Source organism: Spermophilus citellus (genome assembly GCF_964194105.1).
Source record: "Spermophilus citellus genome assembly, chromosome: 4".
Classification (NCBI taxonomy): domain Eukaryota; kingdom Metazoa; phylum Chordata; class Mammalia; order Rodentia; family Sciuridae; genus Spermophilus; species Spermophilus citellus.
Genome location: NC_138185.1, coordinates 192777352 through 192805231, shown reverse-complemented (window position 1 = coordinate 192805231; position 27880 = coordinate 192777352). Strand labels below are relative to the sequence as shown.

The window sequence follows — 27880 nt, the reverse complement described above, 5'->3', positions numbered from 1 at the left end:
GTCAGCTCAGCTGGAAGAGAGCAGCCCCCTTCCCTCACCCGCCTTCCCTTCCTGCCTCAGCCCAGCCCACCGGGCTCCAGCCCAGGCCCCCTCCACACCCTGCCTCGAAGAACCTTGGCCCCACCTACTCTACTCCTTCATCCAGCTGCTATTCAAGGCTCCTTGGTGTGATTGCTTTGGCAGAAGGGGTACCCCACCTTCCTGTCAGGAACCCTGACCCTGTGCCTGGCCTCCTGCTCCTCCCCTGCCAACAGCTGTTTGGCAGTCCTCTATGTCTCAGTGGTGCTGGACATCTCCTCCCCACCATCCTCACTGGAGGGGATGGGGACCACAGGAACGCAGCATGGGCAAGTCAGGGGCATCTAGGGGTGGTGGGGTTCGTGCATGTGGCAAGGAACTCAAAGATGAGCTCATGGCCCTTTTTGTTTTTGTGGTCCACATCTGGAGGTAATTACAGATGTTATCCAGTGGGAGTTCTGCAAAACAGCTGGAGCCAGTGAAGGAGCTGGGGGAAGGGAGACTGCCAGAGGGAAGAAGAGGGGGAGCCTAGGGCTCCCGCGGCTGGAGTGTGGTTTCCCCATCACGAGGAAATTGTTTGGCCGTGATTCTGGAATCACAAGATGCTCTCTGAAGCCAAGGGGGAAATATGGGAATGGAGGACCACAGACAAAGAGGAAGGCTTCACGAGCAGATAGCGGGTGGAGGCTCCAGGGTCCCGTGCCTCTGACGTGCTTGGGCCTGCCTGACCCACCCCTGTGAGGCTGCCCAGTGACCCAGGGAGGTGTCTAAGTGATCACGAGGCCCCAATTGAGTGAACCACTGGGTTAGGCAGGAATGAGGGGAGGCAGAAGGCCCTGTGGCTCCCAAGGACCTGCAAACTCTGCTTTCGCTGGCTGATCTGTCCATTGGGCCTGACCCAGTTTCTGTGGTTCCAAGTTCCTTTATTCGAAAGCAGCACATGTGAGTTGGAGCAGTCAGGAGGGAGCCAAGGGGAATCTGCAAAGAGTTTGGAAAGAACCCAGGGAAACAGGTCTAAAGGAGATGCTGGACTGGGGATGAGGGTCAAGGAGGGTAGTACTCTTCCTACTGCTGGGCCCCACACATTTGAAGGGTGCCATGAACTCCCTTGCCACCACCTCCCCTTCTCCAAGGCTCCTGCTCACCAGCTGGGCCCATGCCTCCAAGGCTGCCAGCCAGTCGCTGGGTCAGCGGGGCTGGGAAGGAAAGATCTATGAGGGCCACACCCTCTGGAGAAGAGAGGACTGGGCAAAGGGATGTCCCCACCCGCTTACAATCTGGTTAGCCTGCTGGTCCTCTGTTGTTCTCTCCCAGGACCCCCCTCTTCAATCTGACAGGCCTGCCAGTCCTCTCTATCCCCCCTGCCTTCCATTTCCAACAAAGGGGAAGCTAGCATTCACTGAGATCCTCACAACATGCAGTGATGCAGAAAGAAACTGAGGCTCAGAAAGATTAATCACTTGCTAAGGTCACAGCTTACTCATCCAAATTTTAAAACCTTATCTGACTTTTCTTCTTCTTTCTCCTGTGCAAGAAAATTCTGACAATGTCTCTTTGGTGTCTCTTCCAGTGTAGACCCTAGGTAGATAGGTGTCTTCATGGCAGTGCCTTCTGGGGAATCTGTCAGCATGTGCTGTTCTGCTTATTATGTTCTGTAGCAGCTTCCGTATAGAAGGTAGGCATGCAGGGTAGAAGGGTTCTTCCTCAGGAACTCCATCACCTCCCTTCTCAGGAACAGGAGCAGGCACTCTGAGGGAAAGAAGGGTGCACCAAGACTCTGAGGAAGACCATGATAGCAGCTAGGGGAAAGGTGGGGTGGTAGATGACTATGCTCAAGGGCCTGGGGGAAGCAAGGCCATCAGGGGCTGAGTTCATTCACTTTCTGCAACATTAGCCCGTTCCTGGGGGTTACTGCCTTTCTCCCTCAGACAGGCTTGGGAGACTGGGGAGACCTAGAGGCAGCCTGTGAGGGGCCTAGGCAGCCAGGGCCTGGAAGGCTGACTGGCCAGAAGCCACCTTTCAAATGAGCTCACACACATACTTTCCACTCTGGCCCAGCGCCGATGGCTCAGCTCCTTCCAGGCCAGCCTTCCCCAGCCAGGCCCAGTCCCCTGTGTCCTCCCCTGCCATCAGTCCTGGCCCCAAGGGTTCCACAGTGGGATCACTGGACACCCCAGATCAGGGCTGTCATCATATCCCTAGGAAGCAGCTTCCTCTGCCTCCATGCTGAAGCCAGCTCCCCTCAAAATCCCTCATTCCTCAGCCACGTAGCCCTCATGGTTTCGAGGAAAAAGAGACCAGTCCTCTGCCCCCAAAGACCACCCCTGTGTAGAGAAGGATAGTAGAGCAGACAGAAGAGGAGGTGACACTGCAGTGAATGGGCGGAAGGGCTTCCTTTGAGTGCCTAAAGTAGCTCCTTGACTCAGGGGCCAGCCTGGCCTGGGAGCTACCTCGCTGTGGGTCACATCCTGCTTGCTCACTTGATTTCTCACTTAGGCACACTTCCCTGACTTGGGGCAGCATGGGATTTGGGTCGGGCAAGGCCAGGATGCCCACAAAGGGAGAAGAAGTCAGCCTCTTAGAAGGCCTAGCAGATTTCCATCTGCCACAGGCTCTAGTTACTTTGATTTGTTCTGTGGTCAGAGTCACCCTTCTTTAGTCAGCTCCCAGAGATATGTATGTATCACTGGGCTAGAGAACAAGATCAGTTCTCAGAATGTTCTCTTTCTCTGTTCAGTGCCTGACTTTGGGCTAGAAGCATGGCTGCCCTGACAATATTTCCTGAATCCAATAATGTATCTGAGGGTCTGTGGTTGAGTATATTCAGACATGGCAGACAATTCTATCTGCTTTAGATCCCAAAATGATGGCCCCTAGGATCAGATCATACAGCTGTTGCTTTCCTTTACCAGACACTGAGAGTGTAGTTCTGTCAAGGAACTTCTACTGTTCATAATACTGACCCCATCACAGCCACTGATAAACATGTTCTGTCCTCACTTTTCTTACAAAAGAGTAAGATAGTGCTAGGCACACTGAAGGCACTGAATAAAGGTTTGTTAAATTGAATTGTCAGCAGTAGTTGTAATTATGTAAGTATTTTAAACATACCTACATAAGTATTGTGTATACACAAGTACTGAATATGTAAGCTGAAAAATCAGAGATATATATTTATACTTCATGGACTTTGTAACTGTATATCTCACCTTGATCTTTAAAAAAATTTTTTTTATTTAATTGTAGATGAACACACAGTATCTTTATTTTTATGTGGTGCTGAGGATTGAACCCAGTGCCTCACACATGCAAGGCAAGCACTTTACCACTGAGCTACAGCTTCAGCCCCTAAAATGTTTTTTTTTAAATATTTTTAGTTGTCGGGCTGGGGACATGGCTCAAGCGGTAGCGTGCTCGTCTGGCATGCGTGCGGCCTGGGTTCGATCCTCAGCACCACATACCAACAAAGATGTTGTGTCCGCCGAGAACTAAAAAATAAATATTTTAAAAAAAATAATAAATAAATAAATATTTTCAGTTGTAGATGGACATAATACCTTTATTTTGTTTATTTAGTTTTTATTTTATGTGGTGCTGGGGATTGAACCCCATGCCTCATGCATGCTAGGCAAGCACTCTACCACTGAGCCACAACCCCAGCCCCCTAAAATGTTTGTAAAAGGAAGAAAAGACTGGGCATGATGCATACACCGGTAATCACAGCTACCCCAGAGGCTGAGGCAGAAAGATCAACAAAAGTTCTGGGACAGCCAGGTGTTGTAGGGCATACCTATAATACCAGCAACTTGGGAGGCTGGGGCAAGAGGATCTGAGGATCAGGAGTTCAAGGTCAGTTTCAGCAATTTAGTGAGACCTTAAGCAACTCAGTGAAATCCTGTCCCAAAATAAAATGTAAAAAAGGACTGGGGATGTGGCTCAGTGATTAAGCACCCCTGGTTTCAATACCAGTACAAAAAAAAAAAAAGTTCAAGAGCAGCCTGGAAAACTTAAAGTAGAATAAAATATCAAATAAAAAAGGACTGGGGATGTAGTTTAGTGCAAAAGCACTTACCTAGTATGTGTGAGGCCCTGGGTTCAATCCCTGGCACTGCAAAAAAGGAAGAAAGGAAGAATATACTGATGTAAAGAGATTCATACCTCCTACTTTGTCCCTACAGGGCCTACCACTTACACCTACAGCCTGTCCTTAACCTGGGAGTGATCAATTTCCAGCTGTGATGACCCAACTCTTCCGGAAATATCAAGCCTTCAGGTTGCACCCCAGCCCAGCCTGTACCCTTACCTGGAGTGTCCAGCAGGGTGGGGTCTCTTACCTACACTCTTCTAACATCCCATGGCCAGATGTTCCTAAACTGTTTCCTCTACTTTACTGGCCTGTGCTCCAGGGATGCATCCAAACTATTCCTGCACAAGACTAACCCTGCACAAGGTAGGAGTGTGTGTGTGTGTGTGTGTGTGTGTGTTCAGAGATCAAACTCACGGCCTTGCTACACAAGCCCTCTACTACTGCCCTACATCCCTACCCTTGCATAAGTTCCAAGTGGAGGAAAGCCCGGGAAGGGATCTAGAGGAACACTGATCCCATTCCATAGTGCCTGGGGCCACCCTGCTCTCCAGCAGAGGCCGTCTAGGCAGGGTTTGCAGTATGGTAGCGCCCCCTTGTGTTGAGTGTTGAAGCTGCATGCCTGACCTGAAGAATTGAGAGCAGCAAGGCAACCCCCCCTCCAACACCACCACCGTCCCAGGACTACCGAAACCACCAAACTATCCCTTCCCCCTTTCCACTTCCTATGATTCCACCCTGGACACCTGTACTTAAAGGGGTGGGACTCTGGGGGAGAGAGGCCGACCAGACGTTCTTAGCCTTGCCAGTTACAGAGAGGAAAAAGTCAGAGTTTCCGTCTGGTGTCCCAGTGCGGGAGTAGGAGGGCAGCCCTGACCCACTCTGGAAAGAGAGTGGAGCGGGTACCTACCGGACAGAGGGCCAACCGGAGAGAGGATGGGAAGCCCTTCTGCGACCTCTTCTCAGAGCGCTTCCGAGTTGCCACACTGCCCTCCTGTGGATGCCTCAGACACGGCTCACCCCAGGATGCCTGTCTCCTGGATCCCAGGGTCAGAATTCAGGTGAGACCTGACTCCAGGACCAGAGTGCTATCCTAGAACTCCGAAGAGGGGGTTAAGGGGTGGAGTAAGAAAGTCTGGTGTCCCCTTTACCTAAAAATGGGACTTCTTTTGTTTTTCACCTACCTGAGTCATTTGGAAGTCAAACCCATGCCTCTGTGGGAGATTTACAACCTGCAGCATCCTCTTATCTTCTTCCCAGCCCAGGGCCAGGAGAATCCCTGGTGTCCCAATCTCACATTTATTAAAGGTCTTACATTTCTACTTTTGTAGTTTAAAAAAATTCCTATAGATATCTTATAAACGGCATTATATTATTGCATTGTTTGTGCTAATTTTTTTCATAAGTATTTTAAATATACCAAGCATTTAAAAACCATTTTAATATTTCTTAATTTTATAATATATCACAGGCTGAAAAAATGGATATGATTGAGGTCACTCTCAAACCAGGGAGGTGTGCCCCCAGCCCACATAAGAAGTTAAACTGACCCCCGGGAAGTGGCACTCCTGTAATCCCAGAGGCTCAGGAGGCTGAGGCAGGACAATCACAAGTTCAATGCCAGCCTCAGCATTTCAGTGAGGCCCTAAGCAACTCAGGAAGACCCCATCTCTAAATAAATAAAATATAAAAAAAGGACTGGGATGTGGCTCAGTTGTTAAGTGCCCCTGAGTTCAATTCCTGGCACCAGAAAGAAGGAGAAGGAGAAGGAGAAGGAGAAGGAGAAGGAGAAGGAAAAGAAGGAGGAGGGAATAGAGAGGGGGAGGGAAGGGGGAGGGGAGGAGGAGGGGAGGAGGAGGAGAAGGAGTTGTTAAACTGTTTTTCATTCTTTTCCAGACCATAAACTAGCTCTTGTAACCATATGGTAGTGTCTTCAACTCTACCTCTCCTTTCAGACAAAGAAGTTTCCTCATCATGAAAAACTCTCTCTTGGATACTGCATAATTTCCCCCCATTTTTTCCTGTTCTCTCAAGCCAAAGTTTTTTAGAGCTGTCTACATTCTTTCACTTGTCATTTGTTTTTAACCCAACCTCTACATCTGCAACCCATGCATTTTCTAAGTGGAGCACCTTGTAATCCCAGAAAGATCACAAGTTCAAGGCCAGCATGGGCAATATAGACCCAGTCTCAATTTCACCTTTTTTATTTATTTTTTATTTTTTATTTAACATTTATTTTTTAGGTGTAGATGGACACAACACAATGCCTTTATTATTATGTGTTGCTGAGGATTGAACCCGGGTCCCACCCATACTAGACGAGCGCTCTACCGCTGAGCCACAATTCCAGCCCAATTTCACCTTTTTTAAATTAAAATATCTATTATATATCTTTATTTACCTGTCAGATTAGCAGATTGACAAAGACTTAAAAAGTGGCAAGGATAATTAGAAGCAGACATTCCCACACCTGTTTTTTTCTTAAACTTTGTAATTTTTTTATCTGTTCAAATTAGTTATACCTGACAGTATAATGCATTTATGCATTTTGATATATCATACATAAATGGAATATAATTTCTCATTTTTCTGATTGTATATGTTGTAGAATTACATCAGTCATGCAGCCATATATAAACATAAAGTAATAAAAACTGTTTCATTCTACTATGTTTCCTGTCCCTGTATCACCTCTCCTCCTTCACTTCCCTCTACCTAATATAAAATAACTCTATTCTTCCCTAGTGGCCTTCCCCCCTGCCCCCCATTGTGAATTAGCACCAGAATATCAGAGAAAACATTTGGCCTTTGGTTTTGGGGGATTGGCTTATTTCACTTAGCATGATATTCTCCAACTTCATTCATTTACTAGCAAATGCCATAATTATATTCTTCTTTAAAGACGAGTAATATTCCATTTTTTTCAAAATTTAATTTTGAAATTTGAAAAAAAAATTAATTATTTTTTAGTTGTAGTTGTACATAATACCTTTATTTTACTTATTTATTTTTATGTGGTGCTGAGGGTCGAACCCAGGGCCTTGCACATGTGAGGCGAGCGCTCTATCACTAAGCCACAACCTCAGCCCTGAAATTTGAAAAAAAAAATTTTTTAAAGGAGGGGGGAGAGAGAGAGAGAGAGAGAGAGAGAAAGAGAGAATTTTAATATTTATTTATTTTTTTAGTTTTTGGCGGACACAACATCCTTGTTTCTATGTGGTGCTGAGGATAGAACCTGGGCCGCACGCATGCAAAGCGAGCGCGCTACTACTTGAGCCACATCCCCAGCCCCCTGAAATTTGAAAATTTTTGAAAAAAAATTTAAAGGACTGGGTTTTAGCTCAGGAGTAGAGCACCCTTGGATTCAATTTCTAGCAACTGAAGTTAAAAAAAAAAAAAAGCCACCAAGGCATTTACTGAAACTTCTTCCTATGAGGCCTTCGTGACCCCTTTCTTCCCTCAGCCTGTACTTTCTTTGGCCTCATTTTAGCATCTAACACAATTTAAAGCTCCCATTCCCCTTGTCTCTCATGAACCAAGTCACCTTGTCAAGGAAAACTGAAGGGCCAGATAAGTGTCATTTTATACCAACCCAGGACCTCACCTCTATACCTCAAGCTGAGAGTCAACTGAACTTCTTCCTCCTCTTTCTCTTTTTCTTCATATTCATTGAACTCAGGGCCTTGTGCATGAACACCCTGCCACTGGTAGCCCTGACCTTATTCATACGCTCTGTTAATTCCAGTTTCTATCCTTCAAATTAAATACAATATGCAAATTCTTATTTCATATTACATTCAGCCCATCAAATATCTGAATCTATAGTTTTCATGAATTCTGTTGCTCACTAAACTTTTCTTTATTGAAAGCCTTTCTAGGGGGCTTGTGCTATAGCTCAGCAATAGAGTGCTTGCCTCACACATGTGAGGCATTGGGTTCGATCCTCGGCACCACATAAAAATAAAGACATTGTGTCCATCTACAACTAAAAAATAAATTTAAAAAAAAAGAAAAGAAAAGCCTTTCTAGTCCCATAAATAGCTTCTTACATGACATGGCTTAGAGACCCTCAACATCCTATTACCTTCCTCTGAACTGGGGTATTTTATTTTATTAATCTTTTAAAGAGTGGCTTTTTCCAGTGCATGGAGAAGCAGTATTATATTTTTGATTAGTGGTGAGTATTCTGGAATTACACAATCTGGATCTCAATCCAATCTTTATTACTTCCTACTCAGTGACTTCCTATAAATTATCCTCCCTGAGCTTCAGTTTCCTCATCTTTAAAGCACAAATAATAATATGAAGGACAGTTGAGTGGATTAAAAGACGTCCCTGATGAATCATTGTTTCATCTATTCATTCAACAAGCATTTCTTGCTGGTCATGGTGGCACACATCTGTGATCCCAGTTCCTCGGGAGGCTGATGGCTTTAAACTTGCTATCCTTGGCAACATAGTGAGCCCTGTCTCAAAATTAAAAATTTTAAAAGTAGCTTGGGAGGTAACCTAGCGGTAGAGCATCTGCCTAACATGTGCTAGGTCCTGGTTTGATCCCCAGCACCTCCGCGCACCACACACACACATATGAAAGGATTTATTGAGTACCCACCAGTGCCAGACTTTGTTTTTGGTACTGCAGACATAACCGTAAACAAAAAGATCTTTGCCCTCATGAAACTTACATTCTCGTGAGAGGAGCAGGCAGTAAATGTGACAAAGGAGTAAAATATAGAATACTAGAGAGTGATAAGTGCTAAGAAGAAGAGTCAGTTGAAGAAGAGAAAGAATTGGAGACGTAATCTCAGGTAGTGTTGCCAGGGAAGGACCCACTAACAGAGGTTACCAGGGAACAAGCCAGATGGTTCTTGGTAAGAAGAACATTAAAAATAATAGCATATACCATAGACCCTGAGGTGAGAGCATGCCTGCCAGGTTACAACCTCAGAATATGCTAGTGTGGCTGGAACAGAATGCTCGAGGAAGAGAATAGCAAGAGAGGAGATCAGACACACGTAACAAGACAAGATCCTATAGTGCCTTGTAAGCTATTGCAGAAAATGGCTCTTACTCTGACTGAAATAGGAAGCGTTTGGAGTGGAACAGAGGAAGGATAGAACATTTTAGCAGAGTGTAAATACTCATTATTATTAAGACAATCATTCAATGTAATTTGATCAGTGGAATAATCATCCCTAATTGTTATATAATGCTTACCTTGTGCCAAGTCACTAATTCTTTGATACTTCTTTCTTCAAAAGAAAAAACTAATTCATCTCCTGGAATGTGGTCTGGCCTTTGGTGATCTGTTTCTTATAGAATCTGGGAAAAGTGACACTATGTGACTTCCAAGAGTAAACAATCAATCACGCACAGTGGTGCATGACTGTAATCCGAGAGATGTGGGAGACTGAGGCAGGAGGATAGCAAGTGTTAAGGCCAGCCTTGGCAACTTAGCAAGACCCTGTCTCAAAATCAAAAATACACGCCTGTAATCCCAGTGGGTTAGGAGGCTGAGGCTGGAGGATCACGTGTTCAAAGTCAGCCTCATCAAGAGCAAGGCACTAAGCAACTCAGTGAGACCCTGTCTCTATATAAAATACAAAATTGGGCTGGGGATGTGGCTCAGTGGTTCAATGCCCCTGAGTTCAATCCCTGGTAAAAAAAAAAAAAATAGGGCTGGGGATACAGCTCAGTGGTGAGTGCCCCTAAATTCAATCCACAGTACCAAAAAAATAAATAAAATAAAAAAGGTGAAGATGTAGCTCAGAATTAGAGCATCCCTGGGCTCCATCGCCAGTATTACAAAAATAAATTTTAAAACTGCTTATATTGTGAGGAAATTTATCATCCAGCAATAGATAACTAATATAGATTTGGGAACTGGAACATAGCCTGCTATGATGAACATAAAAGGTCAGACTGACTATGCAATCAGGAAAAGGAGAAAAACTGGAAGACTTTGAGAAGAATGTTAATGAAAGTCTCAAATACCTTAAAGTGACCAGTAGAAACATGAGGGCCTTTAAAGAGACAGCCAGGGAAGATTTAAAGGAAAACAAGGAAGTGTTTTTGAAACTAAAAAGAAAAGAGGATTTTTATGAAGCAAGTTTAGTTTCAGTAGTTAACCTGTAGTAATGTGGAAAGAAGAAAATATAGCTACTTAATGGGAAATATAAATAAGACTTTCAGGCAAAGTATTGAAGATGACACCTGGTTTCTTTTTTGCTGTTTAAAATATGAGAAGAGAGAGATAAGCTGGGGATGGGGAGATACTGTTTAAAAGAAAAGGAAAGGGGGAAAAAAGACAAAGAAAAAGGAGAGAGAAGTTGTTATATTTTATTTATTTATTTATTTAGGTACTGGGAATTGAACTCATGGGCACTTAACCACTAAGCCACATACCCAGCCCTTTTTTGTACTTTATTTCAAAATAGAGTCTCACTGAGTTGCTTAGGGCCTCAATAAGTTGCTGAGGCTGGCTTTAAACTTTCGATCCCCCTGCCTCACCCTCTCAAGCCACTGGGATTATGGGCATGCTAGATTTTTAAATTCTCAGTCTCTCTAGATAGCATATTATGCTGAAAGTTTAAAATGGCTTCTAGGAAAACATCAAATCTAGGGTATTTTCAGAAAATAGAGATGCAGCTAATAAATTAATAAGCTTCCTTTATTAAGATCTAAGGGGAGCTGGGGTTGTAGCTCAGTGTCAGAGCACTTGCCTCACATGTGTGCGGCACTGGGTTTGATCCTCAGCACCACGTAAAAAAAATATAGTAATAAATAAAATAAAGGCATGCTGTCCATCTACAACTGCCAAAAAATAAAAATAAAAAATAAAAAAAAGATCTAAGAACGGGGCTGGGGTTGTGGCTTAGAGGTAGAGTGCTCACCTACCATGTGTGAGGCCCTGGGTTCTATCCTCTGCACCACATAAAAATAAATAAATAAGAGGCTGGGACTGTGGCTCAGTGGTAGAGCACTCACCTAGCATGTGTGGGGCGCTGGGTTCAAGCCTCAGCCCCACATAAAGATAAATAAATAAAGGTATTGTCCATCTACGACTAAAAAATAAATATTAAAAAAAAAGAAAATGACAGAGACAATAAAAAATGTGAAGAGGGCTTTTAACCTTCAGTCTTCTACAGCAAAAATCAGGCTAAGAAAACCACACAGTTGCAAGCATGGGCTATCTTTTATGGAAAAGGAAAACTTAGAAGGCTTTCTTAGAAGGAATCTACACTTGGAACCAAGAGCTATGGAAAATTATGCTCAGGCTTTGAATTCTAATCAAGGAATGACCAATCTGTATTCTGTTGGATTTGTTGCTGTTCTTTTGTTTTGATTTGTTATATTTGAGATAGAACCCAGGGGCACTTTACCACTGAGCCACATCCCTAGCCCATTTTATTTTATTTATTTATTATTTTTAGTTGCAGATGGACAGGATACCTTTTATTTATTTATTTATTTTTAAGAGAGAGAGAGAATTTTTTTTTTAAACATTCTTTTCTTTTAAAGAGAGAGTGAGAGAGGAGAGAGAGAGAGAGAGAATTTTTAACATTTATTTTTAGTTCTCGGCGGACACAACATCTTTGTTGGTATGTGGTGCTGAGGGTCGAACCCAGGCCGCAGGCATGCGAGGCGAGCGCGCTACCGCTTGAGCCACATCCCCAGCCGGAGAGAGAATTTTTAATATTTATTTTTTAGTTTTCGGTGGACATGACATCTTTATTTTATTTGTATGTGGTGCTGAGGATCGAACTCAGCCCCCCCCCCCCCCCCCCCGCGCGCATGCCAGGCGAGCGCAATACTGCTTGAGCCACATCCCTAGCCCCTTTATTTATTTTTATAGGGTGCTGAGGATCAAACCCAGTGCCTCCCATGTGCTAGGTAAGCATGCTACCACTGAGCTACAGCCCCAACCCCCCATTTTATTTTTTATTTTGAGACAGGGTCTTGCTAAGTTGTTTAGTGCCTCACCATAGCTGAGGCTGGTTTTTAACTCACAATCCTCCTGCCTCCACCTTCCCAGCCCTTGAGATTATAGGTATGTGCCACTGCATCCAGCTTCTGTTGGATTTTAGAATTTCTATGGACAAGTAAGTCTTTTGTATATCTATTTTCCCATTTTTCAAGTAGGAACAACTATAGAAGTTACCCTGTGCTAATCCCACATCCCACCACTATGATGGGCCAAAGCAGGGAATATAAATTCTCTCTTTAGTTCATAGGCTTTCAGATCAACAGGAACTGTACTCAAGGAGCTGTACTTAAGAAATTAGTCCTGGGGCTGGGGATGTGGCTCAAGCGGTAGCGCGCTCGCCTGGCATGCGTGCAGCCCGGGTTCCATCCTCAGCACCACATACCAACAAAGATGTTGTGTCCGCTGAGAACTAAAAAATAAATATTAAAAATTCTCTCTCTCTCTCTCTCTCTCCTCTCTCACTCTCTCTTTAAAAAAAAAAAAAAAATTAGTCCTGGGGAGCCTCATCTGTATCTGGCCCTGTTATTTCTTTTTATTTTGTTGTGGTACTGGGATTGAATCCAGGTCTTCACACACACTAGGTAAGGGCCAGGGATCTATTTTAGACAAGAAGATTCTGGACTTCAAGCTGATATAATAAAGGATGAGACTTTTGGGTGCCTCAGGAAAATTAAGCAAATTTGCATATGTAAGGGCCACGCATCTTTGGGGACTAGAAGGCAGATCATGGTCGGGATCCCGCAGGATGGATCCCAAAGATCCTTATCTCTTAATATCTATTTTCTTATGTGTTTTCCTATAAGGCAGAAGAGTGACCTATGTAATTAAAGGGATACTGCAGAAATGATGGAGTATGATTTCTGACACTTGGTATTAAAAACATCGTAATTTCCATTTTGCTTTATTTTGGATTAATCTTTCGGGGGAAGCCAGCTGCCTTATCATGAGGATACTCAAATACTGTGGAGATCGGCACATGGAAAGGGACTGGATCTTACTGCCAACAGCTAATAACTTACTTGCCAAGCAGGTGAGTCATTTTGGAGATGGATTATCCATCCCCAAACCTTTAGATGACTGCAATTAAGCCAGAATTATCCACTGCTTCTGAATTGCTGATCCAGAAAATCAATGAGAAAATAAATGTTAGTGGATTTAAGCCACTGAATTTAGAGTAATTTGCTATACAGAAGTAGATAGCTAAACATTAACATTATCATCATCCCCATTTTATTCATGGACAAACTAAGACATACAGAAATAAAATGTTTGCTAATGTCATTCAACTTAAATAAATGGTAAAACTGGGATTTGAACCCAACAAGGCTGACTCCATACTGCTTCTCTAGTATGTATGTGATTGCACTATGTTATTTATTCACATGCATTTAGAACCATCCGAAATCTTTTATTCCTTTTTATACAAACAATGGTTAAGTCAACTATCCTTTTTGTAAGTTAGTGTTTTAACCTAAGTGTAGAATTTTGGAGTTTTTTCTATCATTGAAGATACTCTAGACCACAGTTTTAGGTGGTCAAAATCTTTAGAGTCTTTTTTTTTTTTTTTTAAGCATACTGGGGATTGAACCAAGGGCTTAACAAAGTGCTCTACCACTGTGCAACATTCCCATCCCGTGTGTGTGTGTGTGTGTGTGTGTGTGTGTGTGTGTGTGTGTTGGGGGGATACTGAGAATTGAACCCAGAGGTCCTCTACAACTAAGCTATACTCCACCCCTTTGCTTTTCATTTTGAGACAGTCTCACTAAATTGCCCAGCTGCCCTTGAAACTGCAATCCTTCAGCTTCAGCCCCCACCCTGAGTAGCTGGGCTCACAGGCATGTGCCACCACTCCCGATTCATCTTCTACCTTTCAATTCCAATTCATGTTCATCTTAAAATCTGATTAATTTTGTATGATATGTCAAAATACATTCTACTGTCATGTATAACTAAAAAGAACAAATAAAAAATTAAAAGAAAAAACATGATTAACTTACTTTCTGCATCTTCATTCATTCAGATAATTAATTTTTTATGTGTTGACTGGGATTCTCCAGATTGATGTCAAGTTTTAGGGATTGTGTGTGTGTAGGGTCCTGGGGATTAAACCCAGGCGCTTGTGCATGCTAGGCAAGTGCTCTATCACTGAGCTATACTCCAAGCCCATTAACATCAGTTTTTTTTGTTGTTGTTGTTGTTGTTTTGTTTTTAGTATTTATTCTTAAGTTTTAGGTGGACACAATATCTTTATTTTACATTTATGTGGTGCTGAGGATCGAACCCAGTGCCTAATGCATGCTAGGTAAGCACTCTACCATTGAGCTACAACCCCAGGCCCCTTGACATCAGTTTTGATGTGTTTACTATGAACATACTTCAGTCTGAGACTGCTAGTTCAACCCAGATTTTCCTATTGGCTTAAATCCAGATTGTCTGCGTTTATGGTACTGCCTAAGTAATACTCCCAAAAAGAATTATTTTAGAATAATGTGTCTATTTCTTGGTAAACTATGCCAACTTCCTTGGCAATTATCCTTATTGATCAGGATCTAGTCAGGAAAATAGCCCATGCCAGACAGTCAAGAGAAGAAATTTAACAGAAATATAGTCATAAATATGATTAAATTGCTAAAAAGCCAAAAAGGAGATGTTGAGATAGGCCATAGGTTAGCAACAGCAGGAAGCTGGAAGAACAGAGAGGAGGTCAGGCTTCCTAGAGAGATCTAGTACCATAGAAGATGCATAGTTCCTACTGAAAATAAAGCTGAAGCAGTGAGACAGTGTACATCCTGGATCCTCCTTTCCTCTCCCCTCCAGCTTTCCACCAAGCCTCCTAATAGCAGAACCTAGACGAAATCACTCTGCAAAGAAGCCTGGGAAATTTAGTTTTCAGGAAGAGATAGAAGAATGAATCTGAAAGCAGACAGGTGAATGATTGACAGATTATCTCTTCCTTCTTTGCATAGTCACAAGCCATCTGTTTTAAAATCTATTCTAGAAATTAGCCAGGTTTGAAAATCCTTGTTGTGAATATTCTAGAATCTATCATGTTTAATAGCAAGGACTCTGATCCAGACAGCTTGATTCAAGTTTAGGTTCTTGTACATGCTAGTATTTAGATCTGAGCAAGTTATCTGACCGTGACTCAGTTTCCTCAATTTTAAAACAAGGACAAAAATAATACCTACTTCCTAGAGGTGTGGTAAGCATTGAATGAGATAATGTACGTGAAGTGTTTTAAACAGTACCTAGCATAAAAAAGATATTTTAAAAACTAAATATCTGGGGCTAGAGCGCTGCCTAGCATGTGCGAGTCCCTGGGTTTGATCCTCAGCACCACATAAAAATAAATAAATAAAATAAGTGTATGTGTCCAACTACAACTAAAAAAGTAAATATTAAAAAAAAAAAAACTAAATATCTGTTGGGCACAAAGGCACATGGCTATAATACCAGTGACTCCAGAGAGTGAGGCAGGAAGTTTGCAAGTTTGAGGCCAGCCTTAGCAATTTAGCAAGGCCCCAAGCAACTTAAGCAAAACCTGTCTTTTTAAAAAAAATGGGGGAGAGGGCTGGGGATGTAGCTCAGTGGTAAAGTGCCCTGAGTCAATCGCCAATTAAAAAAAAAAAAAACCTAAACTAAATATCTGCCCTTTTCCATTACTTCCACTATTTTCAATAATTCCCTAAAGATTTCCAAGAATGTTTCTACAGGCCCATTCCCAAAGATACTTGTGGTCTAAATATGATTTATGTGAACCTAAGCCAGGCGCAGTGGCGCACACCTGCAGGCTCAGCAACTAGGTAGGCTGTGTCAGGAAGATCACAAGTTCAAGGCCAGCCTGGGCAACTCAAAATAAAATAAGGGGAAGGGATGTGGCTCAGTTAGAGTACCCCTAGGTTCGATCCCCACTAACACAAAAACAAAACAAAAATATATGGACCTAGACTTTTTAATTTTCTCCTAATATTTTCTTTATTTCTTCTCCCTATTCCTCTTCCTCTTTCTCTGATTCTTGAATTTACTCTTAAATATTAACCCCTCAAGGGTTGGTGATGCAGCCCAGTATAGAATACTTGCCAAGCATGTGTAAGGTGCTGGGATTCATTTTCAACACTGAAAAAAATAATAATAATTAACCCTTCAAATTTGAGACATGGCCAACTTTTGGTACTGTGGATTTAACCCAGGGACACTTTGTCACTGATCTACCTCCCTAGTCCTTTTATTTTCTTATTTTGAGTCAGAATCTTGCTAAATTGCTGAGGCGGACTCAAACTTTAGATGCTCCTACCTCAGCCTCCAGAGTAGCTGGGATTACAGGTGTGCACCACTGCACCTTGCCTTATGGCCTTTTTTTTTTTAGTTGTAGTTGGAAACAATACCTTTTTTTTTAATATTTATTTTTTAGTTATCGGCGGACACAATATCTTTGTTGGTATGTGGTGCTGAGAATCAAACCCGGGCCGCACGCATGCCAGGCGAGCGCGCTACCGCTTGAGCCACATCCCCAGCCCCACAATACCTTTATTTATTTATTTTTTATGTGGTGCTGAGGATCGAACCCAGGTCCTCACACATGCTAGGCAAGTACTCTACCACTGAGCCACAACCCCAGCCCTATATGGCCAAAATTTTTTTATTTTAAATTTTTTTTTAGTTGTTGATGATCCTTTATTTTATTTGCTTATTTATATGTGGTGCTGGGAATCAAATGCAGTGCCTCAAGTGTATAAGGCAAGCTCTCTACCACTGAGCCACAACTCCAGCCCCTATATGGCCAATTAAAAAAAATTTTTTTTTTTTTGTAGTTGTAGATGGACAGAATGCCTTTGTTTATTTTTATGCGGTGCTAAGGATTGAAACCAGTGCCTCACACATGCTAGGCAAGTGCTCTGCCACTAAGCTACAGCCCAAACCCTATCTGGCCAATTTTTTTTTTTTTTTTAGAGAGAGAGAGAGAGACAGAATATTTTTTTAATATTTATTTTTTAGTTTTTGGTAGACACAACATCTTTATTTTATTTTTATGTGGTGCTGAGGATCGAACCCATCACCCTGCACATGTCAGGTGATAGCGCTACAGCTTGAGCCACAACCCCAGCCCTATATGGCCAATTTTTTATTAAAAAAAATTAATCCTCAGTGTCTACCACAATACCTTGCACTTGGAAGGCACTTATATAAGTTTGTTCTTCTCTGGTGCCATTTCTTCCTAGTAATAATGCTTGATCCCAACAATTTAGATCTTGATTTTATTTATTGCAAATTTCAGTTTATGTGGCATCCCAGACTATGGGCTCACTTCTCCTTCTCTTTGTACCCCCCACCCACTGCCAACACACACACACACACACACACACACACACACACACTCTTCCCATCTCACCATCACCTCTCCTGCTTCCTTTCCAAATCCCCTACTCCTCAACATGTCCACTCCCATAAGTACACCCACAGTTGTTTGGCATTTTAAATCTGCTTCTGACTTCTCTTTCCAACTAGACCATAGCTCTTTGGAGCTAAAGTGAAGTCCTAAATAAGAGTTCCAGACACCTGCCAGGTACCCAGCACAGGGAGCACAGCCAACACTCACACCAAAACTCCACAAGTGCTTTTAGGACTTAAATGATTCAGTTTCCCAACCTCTTTGCCCTGCTTCCCTTGGCATCCTCCCCCTACCTTCAGGGTCCTATCAAATCCTACTGTCATTGGGGAGAGTAGAAACAGTTAGGGCATGGAACCAAGGTCCAAGAGGAGGAAGTGCATTTATACCACTAACTCTATGGCTTCAGGTTATACTGAGGTCCATAAGCAACAAAAGGCATTAACAGAGAAGGGTTTGATAGATTTGTAGAGGGAAAAGAGTAGTAAAGATCAGAATTTGTCTATCCAGAGACAAGATCACTCAGGTTCAATCCTTAACTTCACCATTTACAGGCTGAGTACCTCTTAACTGAAACTCATGGGACCAGAAGCATTTTGGAATTTTTTAAAAATATTTGCATATACCTAGGGGCTGGGGTTGTTGCTCAGCAATAGAGCGCTTGCCTAGCATGTTGGAGGCCCTGGGTTCAATCTTCAGTACCACATAAAAAATAAATAAATAACATAAAGGTATTGCGTTCAATTATAACTAAAATAAATAAATAAATATTTAAAAAATTTGCAGATACCTAATGAGAAATATTGGGGATGGAACCCAAATCTAAACATGAAATTCATTCATGTTTCATAAACTACTTAGACACACAGCCTGAGAGTAATTTTATACACTAGTTTTAATAATTTTGTGCCTGAACCAAAGTTTCATGGGGCAGAATTTTCCACTATGGTGTCACTCTGATGCTCAAAAGATTTAGGATTTGGGAAGCATTTTGGATTTTGAATTAGGGATTAGGGATGCTCAACCTATACTAGACCCTGGGCAAAATACTTAACTTATCCATGCTTGCATTTCCTTATATGCAAAATGGAATCACCATAGTATCTAGTTCACAGGGTTGTTGACAAGATTAAATGAACAAATACATATTTACTATGTATGAAGTTAAGTGCTTACTTAGGTCTTTGGCTGAAATATTGGGGGAGGGAGGCTAAAAAAAGTTTGCAATTAATGCCAGTTAGAATGGCTATTATCAGAAAGAAAGAAAAACCCCAAACAAAAACAAAAAAGACCCAACAACAAATGTTGGTAGGATATGGAAAAAAAAAAAAAACACTTTTACACTGCTGGTAGGAAGGTCAATTAGTATGGCTACTATGGAAAACAGCATGGAAGTTCCTCAAGAAACTGAAAATAGAACTACCATTTGGTCCGGCTGTACACACCTCCTGGGTAAATATCTGAAGGAAGTGAAGTCAGCATACAAAAGAGATACATGCATGCCCGTGCTTTATTGTGCCACTTTTCATCATAGCTAAGAACAGAATCAGCCTATGACTCACCAGATGAATAGATAAAGAAAATATGATGCACATACATTTGTTTGCAATTAGTTATTGTTTATTATCTATTCCTGTCATAGGAAATCAGTAACCCCAACCCTACATAAACTAGAAATATGTTCTGTGATTGCTAATAATAGTTGCCATCAGATATAGAGCACTGTCTCTAGTGTGCTTTAACTTGCATTATCTTCCTAAATGTTCACAAGAGGGAATTACACTGTTATAAACCTCATTTTATAATAGAGACACACAGAGAGGTTAAGTAATTTTCTTAAAATCACATAGGCAGCACGTAGTAAATCATATTTATTCACATATTTACCTATCATTTATTGAGTTCTTACCGTGTGCAGGAGAGAATCTCTGTGGGTACAAAGGTAAACAGTCTAGGCCTCAGCCTAAGGGAAGTTTCAGTTTCCAGAGAAGGGGCAGGGAAGGGTCGGGAATGATGCATAAATAAATGCCACAACAAATGATTACAATACCGTGTGGTAATTGCTACACTAACGGCTCACTACCAAAAGTGCTACTAGATTTCAGGCACTGGGACAAGAAAACTTAAGGATTCAAAGGAAAGCCATTATATCTATGGAATTGCATGATCTTTGACAAACATGTTATAAATGCATCCTGGAACAAAAAATAAATTACACTCAAAAGTCTAGCCAAGGGCTGGGGTTGTAGTTCAGTGGTAGAGCTCTCGCCTAGCGCGAGAGTGAGGCACTGGGTTCGACTCCCGACACCACATAAAAAAACTAAATAACAAAATAAAGGTATTGTGTCCATCTACAACCAAAAGTATTTTAAAAAGAAAGAAAGAAAGTCTAGCCAAAGCAGGGTTAAAGTGGAAGCTGAAGCTGTTTGTCAAGGGCCGGCTGGGCAAGTCCCAGCCAGGGCCGGAAAGGGGTTAAGGCAAGAAGGTGGGCGGGGCCCGCGGGTTGATTGGCAGGGGTGGGACCAGACTGGCCACCCGCCCTCCCTCCGCCCCTGCTGCTAGGACTCCAGAGCAGCCTAGGGTACTGCCTGGGTGAGGGCCAGGGATCCGGGCCCAGCCGCCTCTCCCCCTCCCCGGCTTCCCAGTCGCGTTCCGCGGGCTGGACGCGCTGGGGAAGTTGAGCCGCGCCCGGCCAGCCCTGGAGTCTGACAGTCGCCAAAGTTTGGACCGAAGAGGAAGTGGCCTCAAGCCCCGGCAGGTGGCGGCCAGGCCTGGAGAGGGGCATTCGCGGCCTGCGGGCCGGCTCTAGGCGAGGGCGCGCGCCAACACCGGCAGAGCCGAGTCCCAGCCTTCGATTGCCGGCCCCGAGCGAGGACGCGCGGCGGCGGCCGGAGAAAACAACTCCAAAGTTGGCGAGAGGCACCGCCCCTACTTCAGGGCGGCTGGCGCCTCCCCGCCCCCAGCCCTGGCATCCGGAGCACAGGTCGAGCCAGGGCCATGGAGCCCCCGCGGGGCTGCTGCACTGGGGAGCCGGGACGTCCGCAGCACCGCCGCCTCTCCACTGGGTAGACGACAGAAGCTCCAGGACTCTTCCTGCTCCTCGGGACGGCCCAGGATGCTGCCGGCTGTCCTCTTCCCCCTTCTCCTTGGTAAGAACCGAGACGAGCTAAGCGTGCGACACCCCGCCCGAGCTGGGACTGGGCTGTAACTCCCTCCTATGCGATCACTCAACCGGACCTTCCTGCCCATACCACCAGCCCCCACCGCAGCCAGCGCTGCCGGCCCCAACCTCTGGAAAGTCCCCATAGGCTGCATTCAGCCTTCGTCCTCTCTCTAGCTTCCCCAGATCACCCTATCAACCCCACAGGCACTGCTGGACGACCTGCCTTTGAGGTCACGCGTGGCAGCCTCCCCTGAGCTCCACTACCCCTTCTCATGAACCCCGGAAGCCCAGAAGTCCCAGACCAGCTTCGTTTCCTCCTTGAGTTGTTCAGGTGAAAAAAACTTTGAGCGACTCACAGCCCTGCCCTTTCTCGCTTTCCCTGTAGGAGGCGCTCTGGCGCATCCAGACCTGAACATTTTCCCAAGTCCTGGTGAGTAGATGGAGCCCCGGGCTCCGCGGGTTTTGGCGATGAAAGGGAACCCTAGAGAATGACTCTCTTCTCTGAATTCCATGAGAACTGCCATAGTTTTACAGTAGAGTTCATCAATCTTTTATTTTGCATATGGTAAAACTGACACCCAGTGTGGGCCCTCACCTAGCAGTTGTTATGTACCTTTTCGGGTTTTTCCATGGGATGTCTCTGCTTGCTCTAACTCAAAGAGTCCTCCTCAAAATAGAGAAATATTACCTACTCCTCCTCCCTCACCCAGTGACTGGTGCAAAGCAGAGCTCAATATTGTGGTGTTAATAATTAAATCAGGAGGAGTGGAGAGAGGGAGAGAGGGGCCAGTGGACTATTATCAGGGGCAGTGGGCTCTGCTCCATCTTGAAGAGCCCAGGCCCTTGGAGGTCATAAGCCTGGATAGGAGTGGGATGTTAAGGGGCTCTATATCAGTGTCTCCACCTTTTTCTCTCCAGCTTGTGAGAACCCTCCTGCACTGCTCTTGGAAGTGCAAGGCACCTTACAGAGGCCCCTGGGCTGGGACAGGCGCAGCTCCCCTGCCAACTGCACCTGGCTCATCCTGGGTAGCAAGGAGCAGACGGTAACAGTCAGGTGAGAAGCAAGGAAAGATCCCATTCCTCTCCCCTGCCCCTTCCCGCTCCACTGTGGAAAAAAATCTTCAGAGATCACTTGTTTGTGGACTTATCATCCTTGCCAACAGAAGAGTAGAATTTTATTTTGCCTAGTTTACCCTAAAACATTGACTTGTTCCAGCCTGTCATGGTAACAGTGGGTTGCAGTCCTGAACATCTCCTAAGGACCGTGGTTATTCTAAATGGTCCTGGACTCAGGCAGGACTGTTCTGAAAAGTCCTTCAGAGCATTACACATCCCTGTCTGGAATTAAAAAAACTACTCCCTAGCCGATGTGGTGGTGCATGCCCCTAATCTCACCAACTTGGGAGGCTGAATGAGACAGGAGGATCACAACAAGTTCAAGGTCAGCTTGGCAAATATTAGCAAGATCCTGTCTCAAAATAAAAAGAGGGGCTGGGGTTGTGGCTCAGAGGTAGAGCACTCACCTAGCATGCGTGAGGCACTGAGTTCGATCCTCAGCACCTCATAAAATAAAAAATAAAGTTATTGTGTTCACCTATAACTAAAAAATAAATATTTAAAAAATAAAATAATAAAATCCCATTTTTTAAAAGGGGGGGAAAAGGTCCTGGCATTTGGGGGAAAGATTTTTCTCTGAAGGAGGGAGGAAAAAATATGGAGAATAATGAATTCATCAAGCTGAAAATGCACGAAGCAGCGAAGCGCTCAGGCTTCAATACATGGCAAATGGAAAGAGAGCTCCCATTACTGTCGAGATGCACAGACACAAGACACAGCCCCGCTAATCGCTTGGTCATGCTTGGGAGACACTAAGTCATCTCAGGCCATGACATGGTGAGAACAGGGTGCCAGGGGTTTGTTGTAAGAAAAAATTGTTTATTTAACATCCATAACCAGCAGCACTCCCTTCTTCAACCCTTATCCTCAGATGACAAGCCTTGGTTGGAAAAATGCTTGCGGGTGTGTGTGTGTGTGTGTGTGTGTGTGTGTGTATGTGCATGCATGCATGTGTGTTTAACTTTTTAATTTCATCAAAATTGAAAATCAGTGGGGAAGTAAAGATTGTGGAGTAAGTGACTATTTGAACCAAGGTTTTAATTTTATTTATTGCTACAATTTCTTATCTCTTTTATGTGTACCTGTGCAATATTAAATATAAAATAATAAAAGGTAACATTGCAGAATTGCTTTAAAAAAATAAAATAAAAAGGGCTTGGAATGTAGCTCAGTGATACAGCACCCCTGGGTTCAATCCCCAGTACTATAAACAATAGCAACCTACTACTTAATCAGCTTAGAACCTTCCTTAACTTCCTCAGATCTGTTTTTGTGGGGTTTTTAAAAGTGCTTGGGATTGAATTCAGCACCTGACACATGTTAGGCAAGCACTCTTCCACTGAGCTACAGTCTAGCACCCTTCCATATCTGTTAAACATTCCATCTCCCTAGGCTTCTCTGACCTTGGGTCATGGCATTGGGGCCCATTTTAAGTACCTGACTGTTTGTCTTACATGGTTCACTTGCTATGAATTTTCTCAGAAAAGGGTAGGCAAAGGGGGAGGGCAATCTGGGGAGAGGCTGTTTTGGCAGAGGGATCCGTATGCTATGAGAATCTCAGGTCTCACCTTCCTAGTACTGGGGTGTTGGTGAGTTCTGTTTAATTGAACTGTGTAGTAATTGTCAGTTATTGCCGGCACAATACTTGGGTGACATGCTGCAACAACTCAAAAGCAATAAACCTATTTTTCACTTAATTTCTGAACACAGGTCAGATTTTTCCAGATGGCTCTAGGATATATTTCATGGTATCATTGTGTCACTGGTCTCTGTTAGGACTATGCCCATTGATGAGATTAACTGCAAAAGAATTTGGCTGAGCTTTCATTTGAATCATGGATGAGCAGGTGTTTGTGCTTCTTGGGCTAGAAGGGCCTGGTGGCGCTGGAGGAGGAGGAAGCCAGCATCAATCAAGAACATTTTATGTACTGCTTTTCTCTACCCCTGTAGGTTCCAGAAGCTGCACCTGGCCTGTGGCTCAGAACGTGTAATCCTGAGCTCCCCTCTCCAGCCACTGATCTCCCTATGTGAGGCACCTTCTAGCCCTCTTCAGCTGCCAGGGGGCAATGTCACCATCACTTACAGCTATGCTGGGGCCAGAGCACCCATGGGCCAGGGGTTCCTGCTCTCTTACAGCCAAGGTAGGCTGGACGGAGAAGTCTGAAGGGCTGTTAGAGTGGGCAGTACAAGCACAAATAAAGAGAGAAAGATCCTGAGGGCTCTGTGTTTCACAGTCCCTCTCCATGATGCCTCTGCAGATTGGCTGATGTGCCTGCAGGAAGAATTCCAGTGCCTGAACCACCGCTGTGTACCTGCTGCCCAGCGCTGTGATGGAGTTGATGCCTGTGGTGATGGCTCTGATGAGGCAGGCTGCAGTTCAGACCCATTTCCTAGCCTGACCCCAGGCCCCACCCCCACCCTGCCCTGCAATCTCACCTTGGAGGACTTCTATGGGGTCTTCTCTTCCCCTGGCTATTCACACCTGGCCTCAGTCTCTCATCCCCAGTCTTGCCTGTGGCTGCTGGACCCCCATGATGGCCGGCGGCTAGCAGTGCGCTTCACAGCCCTGGACTTGGGTTATGGAGATGCAGTGCACGTGTATGATGGCGCTGGGCCCCCAGAGACCCCTCGGCTGCTACGCAGTCTCACTCACTTTAGCAATGGCAAAGCTGTCACTGTGGAGACACTGTCTGGTCAGGCTGTTGTTGCTTATCACACAGTTGCTTGGAGCAATGGTCGGGGCTTTAATGCTACCTACCATGTGTGGGGCTACTGCTTGCCTTGGGACCGACCATGTGGGTTAGGCTCAGGCCTGGGGGCTGGTGAAAACCTAGGTGAGCGCTGCTATAGTGAGGCTCAGCGCTGCGATGGCTCATGGGACTGTGCCGATGGTACAGATGAGGAAGACTGTCCTGGTTGCCCACCTGGACATTTCCCCTGCGGGGCTGCTGGCACCCCTGGTGCCACAGCCTGCTACCTGCCTGCTGATCGCTGCAACTACCAGACATTCTGTGCTGATGGGGCAGACGAGAGACGCTGCCGGCACTGCCAGCCTGGCAACTTCCGATGCCGAGACGAGAAGTGTGTGTATGAGACATGGGTATGCGACGGGCAGCCAGACTGTGCTGATGGCAGCGATGAGTGGGACTGCTCCTATGCCCTGCCCCGCAAGGTCATCACAGCTGCAGTCATTGGCAGTCTAGTGTGCGGCCTGCTGCTGGTCATCGCCCTGGGATGCACCTGCAGGCTGTATGCCATTCGCACACAGGAGTACAGGTCAGTGGGAATGGGACTGGCAATAAAAGAGTGAGCACTCTTTACAGATGAAGAGACAGGACCTGTGCAGCTACAGGAGACCATGAGGGTGCCCGCCTTGGGACTGAGTTTCCTGTGACCAGCTTGTTGCTTAACGCTTGAAAGACAGGGTCTAGATTATTTATGAAAGAAGTCTCAAGGAAGGAAGGGATATAAGATGACCTGAGGAAAGCTATAGCATAGCTCCAGCTGTCCTGACCTGAGGGTGAAGGGAAGAGGCCTATCCAAGCTGGAGCAGGCCACCCTGGCTGGGAACCACCAGTGACTGACTAGCCCTCCTTCCTTCCAGCATCTTTGCCCCCCTCTCCCGGATGGAGGCTGAGATTGTGCAACAACAGGCACCTCCCTCCTACGGGCAGCTCATTGCTCAGGGTGCCATCCCGCCTGTAGAAGACTTCCCTACAGAGAACCCTAATGATGTAAGTAGTCATCCCCAACTCAAGCACCTACTTGTTCCAACCAGCTATGGCCTCATTACTGCACCCTCCTGCATTCAGCCACTTGGCCCTCTGACTCTGATCTCTGCCTCTTCTCCTTGCAGAACTCAGTGCTGGGCAATCTGCGTTCTCTGCTACAGATTTTGCGCCAGGATATGACTCCAGGAAGTGCCTCAGGTGGTCGCCGCCGCCAGCGGGGCCGCTCAGTGCGTCGTCTGGTTCGCAGGCTCCGCCGCTGGGGACTGCTTCCCCGAACCAATCCCTCATCTCGGGCCTCTGAGACCAGACCCCAGGTCACACCTCCTGTTGCTTCTCTTGAGGCCCTGGATGGCAGCCCAGGTGCAGCCCGTGAGGGTGGAGCAGTGGGTGGGCAGGATGGGGAGCAAGCCCCACCACTGCCTGTCAAGTCCCCCCTCCCATCTGCCAGCACATCTCCAACCCTCCCTTCTGTCCCTGAGACCCAGGGGCCACTGCCCTCAGTCCCTCTGGAGCCATCAGTATTGTCTGGAGTGGTGCATGCCCTTCGAGGCCGCCTCTTGCCCAGCCTGTGGCCCCAAGGACCAACCTGGACTCCGCCTGGACCCCACACAGCGGTCCTGGCCCCAGAGGATGAGGATGATGTGTTGTTGATGCCACTAGCTGAGCCAGCGGTCTGGGTGGTAGAAACAGAGGATGAACCACTGCTTGCCTGAGGGGACCTGGCTCCTCTGGAGGGGTGGGTCTAGTCACAGTGGCACACCCTTTTAGACAGTGGCTTAGCTTCCCCACTGACCACTGTAGCTACTAGAAAGTTAGGTGTCCCTCAGTCAGGGAGAGGGCTCACTGAGAGCTTCCTCTACACAACCAGAGACCACAGTTCCTTTCCCACCATCTTTTCCCTATCCTTACACTATCCAGTTGAATGTTTTTAAAAAGCAAAGTTCTTAAAGGGTCATAGGCCTGGACACTCCATCCTTGCCAAATCCCAACCCCAAAGTGGCCTTAAACACAAGAGTGACAATTGACTGGAGACCCTCCAGCCCCAAGGGGAGGATTTGGATATGGCCTGAGGTTTTGCCAGTCTCCATCCCAATAGAGCCTGGCTCACAAAAAGAATGCAACAAATATTTTTGTCCCACACCTACAGCATTGCCCAAGAAATCAAGGTAAAAAAAAATAAAGGAATCATAAATTTTAACATTTTGTAAATCAGCTCTGAGCCTGAGCCTGGCCTCTCTCCCCATCTTGGTTTATGCTCCCTCTTGTTGCTCCTCTCTCTGAAGGTATTTGTTAGCCCTTTGCATGTTGCCCTCTTCCTATCCATCTTTCAGCCACCCCACCCTTGATTTTTATGCCCCTTGAAAGGTAAGAAAATTCAAGGAAGCAGGGTGCAGTGGTGCATGCCTATAATCTCAGCAGCTCGGGAGGCTGAGGCAGGAGGATGGCAATTTCAAAGCCATCCTCAGCAAAAGCGAGGTGCTAAGCAACTCAGTGAGATCCTGTCTCTAAATAAAATACAAAATAGGACTAGGGATGTGACTCAGTGGTTAAGTGCCCCTGAGTTCAATCCCTGGTACCAAAAAGAAAAAAAAAAAATGAAGGAACCCTAAGGACCACCCTTCTTCACCTCTGCTCATTGCCTGGGGCCAGCCCTATAGTGACATAGGGTTGAGCATCAAATTTCTTTACTCACCCCTGGTTGGAAATCAGGGAGCCAGCTGGGCCCTACAGCTAGAAAGGTTCCCAGTTATGGAGTACTCTCAGAGCACAGATGTCACACAGGAGCAATCTATCCCTGGTAGAACATAGGAGCTGTGTGACTCCTGCTCTCTACCCTCCCATCCCCATCAGGTACTTAACAGCCTGTCCTACACCAAAGAGATGGGCTCTCAGTGCAGCTTCCTCAAAACAGGGACCAAAGCTTGGGTGCCATACTGCACACCTGCAATCCCAATGCCTTGCTGAGCAGGAGGATACTAAGTTCAAGGCCAGCCTCAGCAACTTAGTGAAGCCCTCAGCAATTGAGCAAGATTCTGTCTCAAAAATGAAAAAGGGCTGAAGATGTGGCTCTGTTATAATGTACCCTAGGTTAAATCCCTGGTATCCCCCCCCTCCCCAAACAAAAAAGCCGGGAATGATTAGTCAAAGGGAAAATCACAACCATTCAGCCTATGGAAGGGCTGGCATCACCAGGGCTGAATCCAAGAGGATGGGTTCTGCCAACAGTTGGGAGAGAGCTGTGAATTCTAGGGCAGGATAAACAACAACAAAACATGATGGCTAGACACTGGACTTCCTGAGAAGAGACAACTGAGCATAATAAGCAATGGTCAGAGCCAAAGAGCTGGAGAGAGATATCTCCTGAGAAATGGAGGCCTGCCTCTGGTGAGAAGGT

General features: G+C 45.1%; 2 protein-coding genes across 2 annotated transcripts in view; one reads left to right on the top strand and one right to left on the bottom strand.

Moving 5' to 3' along the window:
• The window catches only part of SLC7A7 (solute carrier family 7 member 7), a 158230-nt gene that overhangs the window by 77618 nt on the left and 52732 nt on the right, over positions 1–27880 (bottom strand). The gene's annotated exons all lie outside the window — the stretch shown is intronic.
• On the top strand, positions 19949–26683 carry LRP10 (LDL receptor related protein 10). Its single transcript, XM_081290514.1, is given in 8 exon segments — positions 19949–20490; positions 20492–20624; positions 21024–21068; positions 21557–21692; positions 23705–23895; positions 24013–25030; positions 25359–25488; positions 25611–26683. Coding segments are annotated over 8 exon segments (2259 nt in total). The 5' UTR covers positions 19949–20472; the 3' UTR covers positions 26199–26683.